Genomic DNA, 8,762 nt, shown 5'->3' with positions numbered 1-8,762 from the left:
CCTTCAAATAAACTATTGGATTTAAATTCATGTTGTCAGAAGTATTTTTCTTCCTTCCTTGTGTGCAAATAGAGGAAACAGTATTTTCCTTTTGAGGATATGTAGCAATATTATGTCCCATACCTTTGCATAGCCCACAAATATTCATCCGTTTTGCTAGTTCTCTCCCACCTTCAATTTGCTTTTGTTTGGGATGCCCCTTTGTTTTTGAAATTGGAGGACAATCAACAAAATCTTGTGGACAGGATGTATTATGTTCTTTGGGATGGTGAGTTAGCTACTTGTAGTTGTAAGAATTTTGAATTTTGGGGCATACTTTGTCGTCACATTCCGAGCATTTTTTTTTATAAGGATTGCTATAAAATTCCTTCTAAGTATTTGCCATCATGTTGGCAGCATCAAGCATCAGATGGCGATGATGAAGTAGAATTCCAAGAGCATATTTTTATTGAGGAAGAAATTGCACCACAAATATATTACCATTCTCATGATGAATTGAATATGGAGCACATCTTTTAAACTCCTCTTGAAACTTCTCATAAGCAAATCGAGCGAGAATGGTATGAGCCTGTTCTTGTAATGGTGACATTATTCTTAAAGAAAAATCTTTATGTTTTTCTAACATTGTATCACGTTGTTCTTTTTGTTCAATGTCTTCAATTGCTACATTAATCTGAAAGTTATTTAACAAATTAAATTGCAAGAGTAATAATAACAAGAATAAATTTCTAAACACTTATTATATAACTAACTTGTTTAAAAAAATCACTCAAACTTGTGTGGGAACTTATGAATCTTTTGATAAATGCATTTATGCTCTCTGATCTTCCTGTGGTAGTCATCCCTCCAAAGAAGTGATCACGAAGATAAGCAAGTACCCAGTAGTTCTTGACTTGATACAAGCCTTTTACATATTTGTTGGATTGCAAGTTATACTTGGCAACCACTTCAAGCCATTGATGCTCAAATTCTTCGGATGTCTCTAACTTAAATAGCTCATAAAAATCAGCACACCATTTTGCATATTTATCAGGAAGTACAGCATTAAACCAACCGCTAAACTTGGAAATAATGTGCATGCAGAAGCTATGTTTTGTAAATGATAATTCTTTTGAGATTGCTTTTGTCATCCATGGATCTTGGTCTGTCAAAATTGTCTTGGATGGCTTCTTCATTAAAGATACAAAAGTCTATAAAAAAAATAAGGAGACATTAGATATAGAATTATAACAAACTTTAGAACACATAATCAAGAAACGTATTTATGCATGCTAGAAAAAAATTGAGCATAACATAAGCACAAAAAATAATAATGTAAAATTTAAACATACCTTCATCAGCCAAAAAAAAAGTAGTTGTGGTCTCATTTCGTAGAAGGGCACATCCAAAAAGTACAGTCTTCCCATGATTATTGATGCCTACAAAAATACCAAAGGACATTTTATAAGCATTCATCTTGTAAGTGGTATCAAACACAACAACATCACCATATCTTTGGTACCAATCAAAACAAGGAAAAAATGACCAAAAAATACCCTCTAACTTTCTCTCTCCATCTGCTATATATGCATATTGAAACTTAGAGCTATTTCTTTTTGCATCTTCACAGTGCTTTAGAAGATCCATAACATCATTTCCTATAACTTGTTTCTTAACTTTCACAAAAAGATTGCAGATGTTCTTTTCAAGAAACGGAAGGTAACCATGCTTCACAATTTTTTCAAGTTCTAAAATACATGTTATTTATCTAACCGAAAGACCTCCTTCTTTTAATAAGAAAATGCGCTCATGGTCATCTTCAAAGATATTCCTATTAGCCGGTAGAAAACGTACCTCTGATTGAGTCAGCAATTTATGGTTATGCTCGTCAACAAATTTGGTAATCTACCATTCCCTTAGAAATATATCATGGCACTTTTGCAATGTAATTCTTAAATGAGCTTTGCATCCACATTTTGATGATTCTCTGTTTTTTTGCTCTTTTGATGGTTCAATAACTTTTAGTGGGACTCTACCTTCATGGTGACAAAAAAAATCACGTTTTATCATATTTTCATTTTTTTGTGATAAATCTATCTTTCCGAATCAAAAATTTATGATTATATGCATATTTTTTATAAAAAATAAATACTTCCTCCTCACTAAGAAAGCTTTGGTCAACAAAAAGTGTAGATTCTGTTTCGTCAAAATTTTTATTTTCCTCTTCAACTTTTTTTGGATGACCATTCACATAAAAATTCTCTTCTCCAAAATCTTCAAAAATTTCTTCACTAAAAAATTCATTCAAATCAAAAGCCCTCTAAGTTGTTTGAGCATTATTTGTAGTTTTGTTCCTAACTTCATTTCTTGTGCTATAATTCATTGTTGAAAAAGAATAAGAAATAAAAAAATTAATAGAAATATTGATGAATGAATGAAAACATATAACAACATCATCAAAATCTGACTAATATGCCAATACAATATAGATGATGAATTTCTATCCTTGTAACTAAATTCTGTTAAAAAAATACTAACAAAAAAAAAAAAAAAAAAAAAGGAATAGAGTAGCACCTTTGACCTCTCAACATCATGTCTAATGAGACTGGATGCGTGAGAGTGATTATGCTCTGCCAAGCCGTACTTCACCTCCAACTATATCAAATTGTGCTTCAAGTTCAGGCAGATATTCACCTTCTAGTAAGTCTTTTCAAGCAACCTTTTAAATTCTTTATGAAAGGTATAATTATTTTTATAAAAAATATTTGTCTTTGATATCACATAAGTCAATGTCTCATATTGGTACAAGAATCTTAAAAATACAATAAATGTTATTTGCTAATCCTCATCTCTGATACATTGAATAAAAATTTTGTCGATTTTCAAGAAATAATAAATGTTCTTTAACCAATACCCTCAGGGCACTGGTTAGCAAAACCCTTTTAGTATGCCAAGAGTTGACCAATGTGACGTAGTGTAACATAACTAAAAAGGTAGTTAAGATCAGATTGTTTATCATCTTCTATTTTATCTATGTTGACCAGAGGCTTTATTCCCACCGTGTAGGACCCAGTTTGGTTCACCTGGAAAGATTATTTTATAAAAAATTAATTTTTTAAAAAATGATGCTTAAAAATATAGTTTTGATCTATCTGATTCATCGTGAAAAAATAATTTATATTTAATTAAATATTTAATTTTTTAAAAAAAATTATATAAAATATTTATTATATTCTTAATAGATAAAATGCCATATCCTTTTGATCTTAAACTCTATATAAATATCAATATAATATAATATTAAATCATAATAATTTATTATATTAATATAATATTAATATTTTAATATAACAAATTTATTAATATAGATATTAATATAATATATTAATATAAATATTATATTAATGTTAACAAAAATATTGCATTAGGATGAATATTTAAATAATATTAATATATTATATTATAATATTAATATAATATTACATTAATATTTATAATAAAAATATAAAAAAATATTTTCATAAAAAATAGTCACTAATTTTATAATATGGGAAGTTTCAAAACTTTATTAAGAAATATGAGAAATATTTTATTAAATTTTTTTTTTTATTCTCTTTTCTTTTAAAACTTTAATCAAATAAAGTATCCTCTTCACTTTTCGAGAAATACCTCTTTCCCCCTCCACTTCTTGATATTTTTGATCTCTTTTTTTTTTTGTTTTCAACTTTTACAACTACATATATCTCATATGCTTAACAATAGTAAATATTAGTGTAAGTACAAAGTATAAAATGCCAGCCAACTTAGCTGTTTTGTTTAGCATTAACTGCTATTTGCATGTGCAAGGCACGATTCCATTTGAATTGTGAGGTTATAAAAAGAGTTGCTCGTGGGTTGAGCCTCATATCTAAACAATATTTATTTTTAATTAAAATTTATATTATATTTATTTAAATTTAATATTTTATGTGTTCAAATCCGATCTATTATTAGCATCTAAAAAAATTATTTATACATATATGAGCCTGAATATTGTATGGTGCATAATATCAAACACTTAATTAGAGTTGGAATCAAAATAAGTTGGTACGAGAATTGAAATTTTTATATCTTTTGATGTATTTGATTTATGATTGGAATTAAAATTAAAATAAAATTTAAAAATTATAAAAAAAATAAAAATTTGATTTTAAAAAATTAAATTTTTTATTTTTTAAAAAATTAAAATAAAATATGATTTTTTTTTAAATTTAAAAAATTATTTAATTTTATTTCTATTCCAAAGTGCAACTTTCCGTCTCAGATTGGAATCGGAGCGGCTCCCTCTCTCTTCCCAACCAAGTGTGTTTAGAGTTCGAAAAATGAAAAAGGAAAGGGAAAGAGGAAGAATGGCAAAGCCCCCGGGAGCCCGCAGAATTGAATAAAACAAAGGCATAGCAAATGGTATGATAAGTATAGTTTACATCCGGATCTTAGATTCCCCATTCTCAGTGGGTCCCACCGAGATAGAGCTAAGGATCAAACTGGCCAACTCTTGGACTCTTGTTTGGTGGACCCCGCCCCACCCCCCACTCATGTAGTGAACAAAAGTCCACATTTAATGCACCCGTGAGTCAATATTCAATTCAGTACATATCCAACGCTAGACGGCAATAAATGATTCCCATCCGAGTTCCTGCCTCGACTTCCGTCTTGTAGCGAGAGAGAAAGATGAGGTCGGTGCTTCCACTCCGCCACCTTCCCTTCGTCCTTCTCCTCCTCCTCCTTCTCGCCGGCGGCAGTCGCGAGGGGGCAGAGGCGGCGCCATTCATCTGCAACGCCACCGCGAAGGCCTTGTGCCGGGCCCTCCTCGGCTACGTGCCCCCCAACGCCACCACCTACGCCGCCGTCAAGTCCCTCTTCCAGGTCCGCTCCCTCCGCTCCCTTATCGGAGACAACGGCCTTCCCCTCTCCACCCACTCCTCCGCCGTCGTGCATGCGAACTCCACCATTCGCGTCCGCTTCCCCTGCTCCTGCTCCAACGGCACCGGCGTATCCGCCCGCAACCACCCCATCTACAAGGTCAAGGCCGGCGACGGCCTCGACGCCATCGCCCGCAACGTCTTCGACGGATTCGTCACCTACCAGGATATCGCGGCGGCGAACAAGATCGCGGACCCCGACAAGATTGAGGTGGGGCAGAAGCTGTGGATCCCGCTGCCGTGCAGCTGTGACCCGGTGGACGGTGCCGCCGTGGTCCACTACGCCCACTTGGTGGCGGCCGGGAGCTCGGTGGAGGGGATCGCGGCGGAGTTCGGGACGGACGAGGCCACGCTGCTGCGGTTGAATGGGATTAGCGATCCGACGAAGCTGCTGGCCGGCCAGGTTCTTGATGTCCCTCTTCGAGGTCTGTTGCTCGGTTCCCCTCTCAATTTCTTAATGAATTGTTCTAGACGTAATCTAATACTTCTTTAAAACAAAAAAAAGTTGGAAACTTGGAGTACCTCAAATTTGTTTTAGAAGTAACCTATAGTTCTTTAAAGCAAAAACGTAGCAATCATGGAGTAGGTCAAATTTTTTAAGAAGCAATCCAGTAGTTCTTTAAAGCAACTAAGGTGGAATCTTAGAGTAGTAAATGAGCAGGATTTGAGATGAAATGCTTTGCAGGTAGTATCTTAGTTCTTTGAAGCAAGAAAGTTGGAATTTTTTGGATAATAAGTAAGGAGGATTTTAAGATGGAGGACTTACACTTCACCATCCATTTCTTTTCCTCTCTCTCTCTTTTCCCCGTCTTTCTAGTTGCACTTTGCCCGTGTATGCTTAATGGTCTAGCTGTTTGTTAATGTAAAATACTGTTTCAAGACCCCAGCACGGATGCTCACTTTGATGCACCAAATGAGTGAGGGCTTATGCTGACAAATGTCTCACTTTAATGTGTTGTAGGTGGAATATTTTTCTGCATCATTTCTTTGCATTATTCAACGGTATATTCCTATTCATAATTTCCTTTTTGGCCTCTTTTTGGATTTTTTTTTTTTTTTTTGGGGGTCCAGTTTGACCTCCTTAATTCTAGCATGCAAGTTCATCTGAATCCCATTATGATAAATTAAATCCTTGTGCACAAGTCTGTCTCCTTGCTTGTATTTACAACTTCTGAATTCTGTCAATGGATGTCATCATGCTAACACCCACATTCTGACATCCTGCCAAAGAACTATATAAAAATGGAAGGGAAAAAGGTGTACCCTAACCTTTTGGGTGCCTGATCATTTTTAGTGTGCAACTATGTGGTGCCACCCATTTGGAGTGGCCTCAATGTTTTCTTCAACAGTAAGACACTATGAATGAATTGAAAATCTAATCCATTTGAATCCGAAAAGGCTAGGGAGTGCCACTTAGATTGGATGACATTGTTCAAATTAAGATTGAGCTTAGAAACCTAAATTATGCGATGATCATGCAGTGGCTCCATGTCTGTCATGCCTAGCATATATTATTAAGTAGGCTGAATATATATCTTTTTGTCTTAGAATATTAATCAAAATCTACTTAATGTCTTGTTGTTATTGAGGGAGACCCAAAAAAAGTCAGATTTAGAAAATAAAACAAAATCATGGTTAACATTTCAGCATTTAATCATTTCATTAAACAAATGATACATCTAGATCTGCTGCATATAAGGAGGGTTCACCTTGAAAGGGTCATTAATTACCATGTCATAGTCTGATTATACCATTAGTAAATAGAGGGCTTCCAGGATTTCCCGGCTTCCCTTCCTGGATCCACAAAATTTTATTTTAGCATTAATGAAAGGAATTTTCAAGGGTTTCCCAGCTTCCTCAAAATTTTATGCTAAAATGAAATGTCTGGATCTGCAATTGGTCCATCCTGCTCTTTAGGCAAAGCAATACCATGTCTGTGAATTGAATCTCAATTTTTGATAGAACTATATTAATTAGTTTTCAATATACATTATGCTCAAAAAGTCTTTGAACACATCACATATATATATGGTTCAGGGGAAAAAAATGGAATGATGGAATGAAATGGGCAAGTTTGTAAAAGCAGCAGTGGATAAAGGATTATTACCAGAAGGAAAATGAGTGGGCGCAAAAAATAAATTATGGAATGAGATGGACAAGTTTATAAAAGGAAGCACTAGGGAAAGGATTATTACTACAAGGAAAATGAGTGGGCAGATAATGGAAGGTTCAATGAGAGTAAAAGAATTTATAACATGCTTGAATTTGCATACTAGAAGAATTTCTCAAGGCATATTTCGTTTGTTATTATTATTGTTATTTTTTTAAGGAAAGCCTATGTGTTATTATCTTATTCCGAAGCTTTGCATGTTAAGAACTTAAATCCAAATTGCATTGTTTTGTAGTGAAGCTTTTAAACTTGCTCTATAAATTCCTGTTTTCTGCTTTCTTACTTGGCATCATGTACACAACTTAGAGGTAATAATGATAATACAGTTTGGTTTATGCATTTCATTCTTTCTGGAATATTACTAACATGCTGGTAGATTGCAACTTAAGGAGCAGGTTTAACTGGATCTTGTCCCTCAACATATTCTTCTTATTCTCTGATTTTCTCCCCTTTCCTCTGTTTTTTTTTCCCAGCAAAGAATTAACAATACATGTTGATTCCACAGCTTGTTCTTCCTCAATAAGCAACAAATCTGCGGACCATCGTCTCCTCCTTACAAATAATAGCTATACTCTCACCGCCAAAGACTGTGTTCTCTGCAGCTGCAGCTCCTCCTCTTGGCAGTGAGTTGTCCCTTTTGGGATCATCTTTTTGTTTGGAATTTATCGTATGTTCGAAAATGTTCGCATGCTAGTATCTGTTCTGAATAGTTCTCTGGGATTCTCTATGTTTTGTAGGCTAAACTGCCAACCTACCACAGGAAGAAGCTCCTCAACTTGCCCTCCAGCCAAGTGTGGAAGTCTTTATCTTGGCAACTCATCATCCATCTCGGCCTGTGAGAGCACTACATGTGCCTATACTGGCTACACCAGTGCCCCCAACTTCACCATTCTGACGAACCTCACCACCCTGCCCCTATGCAACAGTAAGCTTTGTCTCTAACTCCAAAACCTCCTTTTCTAAATCGCACAGATGAGTTGAGATAAAGGTATCATTTCTATCTTTTAATGGTCTCTCATGCTTGTATTCTTTTCCGACCAGATGGGAGTGCGCCGCAGTCTCAGCCAAGTGGCAGTTCTGCTCCAGGGTCAAATTGGATGGAGCTTTTCATTACCATTCACATGGCTTTGCTTTGTTTCAGTTTTCTTTGGCGTGGCAAGAATTGAAAGAAAGGCTTCTACTTTTTTGCTTACTTGGCTGTTGTACCAGTAAATTAGTCTCTTTTTTTCTGACGTATGCGGCATTGGATGTTTTGTAATTCAACAAAATAAGTTCATAAGAGAATAACTTGTTAAGCTGTTTATATGTTTTCCTTGATTTATACTTAGGTTAGCTGTTATGGTTCATGCATGTTAGACCTTGTCGTCAATCGAAAGCAACTCCTGTGAATGTCCAAACCCACAAAATTCACTTCTAGAACGATCTTAATTGAATGGACTCGTTAGTGTTGTCAGGAGTTATAAGACTCCAATTTGGCATCATTCGGCAGGTCTAAATCAAATGAAAAGGTTGTACGTAGTTCCACACGATCAACTATTTGGACTTGGAGGGATCAACCTCCTTGATTCAAATTTTAAAGTTTGAATTTCTAACGCAGTGAAAATTCCTTTTATCTGGGAAGCCAAAATTTGGAAACTGGGAATTTTTGAAAT

At 34.9% G+C, this 8,762-nt stretch overlaps 1 protein-coding gene and 1 pseudogene across 1 annotated transcript; one reads left to right on the top strand and one right to left on the bottom strand.

The window, feature by feature from the left end:
• Positions 1 to 445: 445 nt before the first annotated feature.
• LOC140852816 (protein FAR1-RELATED SEQUENCE 11-like) lies at positions 446 to 4,464 on the bottom strand (annotated as a pseudogene).
• A 164-nt stretch (positions 4,465 to 4,628) lies between these two features.
• On the top strand, positions 4,629 to 8,413 carry LOC105055192 (chitin elicitor-binding protein). The gene is made up of 4 exons (XM_010936940.4): positions 4,629 to 5,365; positions 7,616 to 7,733; positions 7,848 to 8,035; positions 8,152 to 8,413. The coding sequence occupies exons 1-4, from the start codon at positions 4,690 to 4,692 to the stop codon at positions 8,274 to 8,276; spliced, it is 1,107 nt and encodes a 368-aa protein (XP_010935242.1). The 5' UTR covers positions 4,629 to 4,689; the 3' UTR covers positions 8,277 to 8,413.
• Positions 8,414 to 8,762: the final 349 nt, after the last annotated feature.

This window comes from Elaeis guineensis, chromosome 12 (assembly GCF_000442705.2).
Source record: "Elaeis guineensis isolate ETL-2024a chromosome 12, EG11, whole genome shotgun sequence".
Classification (NCBI taxonomy): Eukaryota; Viridiplantae; Streptophyta; class Magnoliopsida; order Arecales; family Arecaceae; genus Elaeis; species Elaeis guineensis.
This window is presented reverse-complemented; position numbering and strand designations above follow the sequence as displayed.

What these genes read in the sequence shown, in the direction of transcription:
- LOC105055192 (XM_010936940.4), top strand. Translation starts at nt 4,690, where the DNA reads ATGAGGTCGGTGCTTCCACTCCGCCACCTTCCCTTCGTCCTTCTCCTC. An exon ending in TCTTGATGTCCCTCTTCGAG is followed by an intron (nt 5,366 to 7,615) that starts GTCTGTTGCTCG and finishes TTGATTCCACAG; the next exon opens with CTTGTTCTTCCTCAATAAGC. An exon ending in TGCAGCTCCTCCTCTTGGCA is followed by an intron (nt 7,734 to 7,847) that starts GTGAGTTGTCCC and finishes TATGTTTTGTAG; the next exon opens with GCTAAACTGCCAACCTACCA.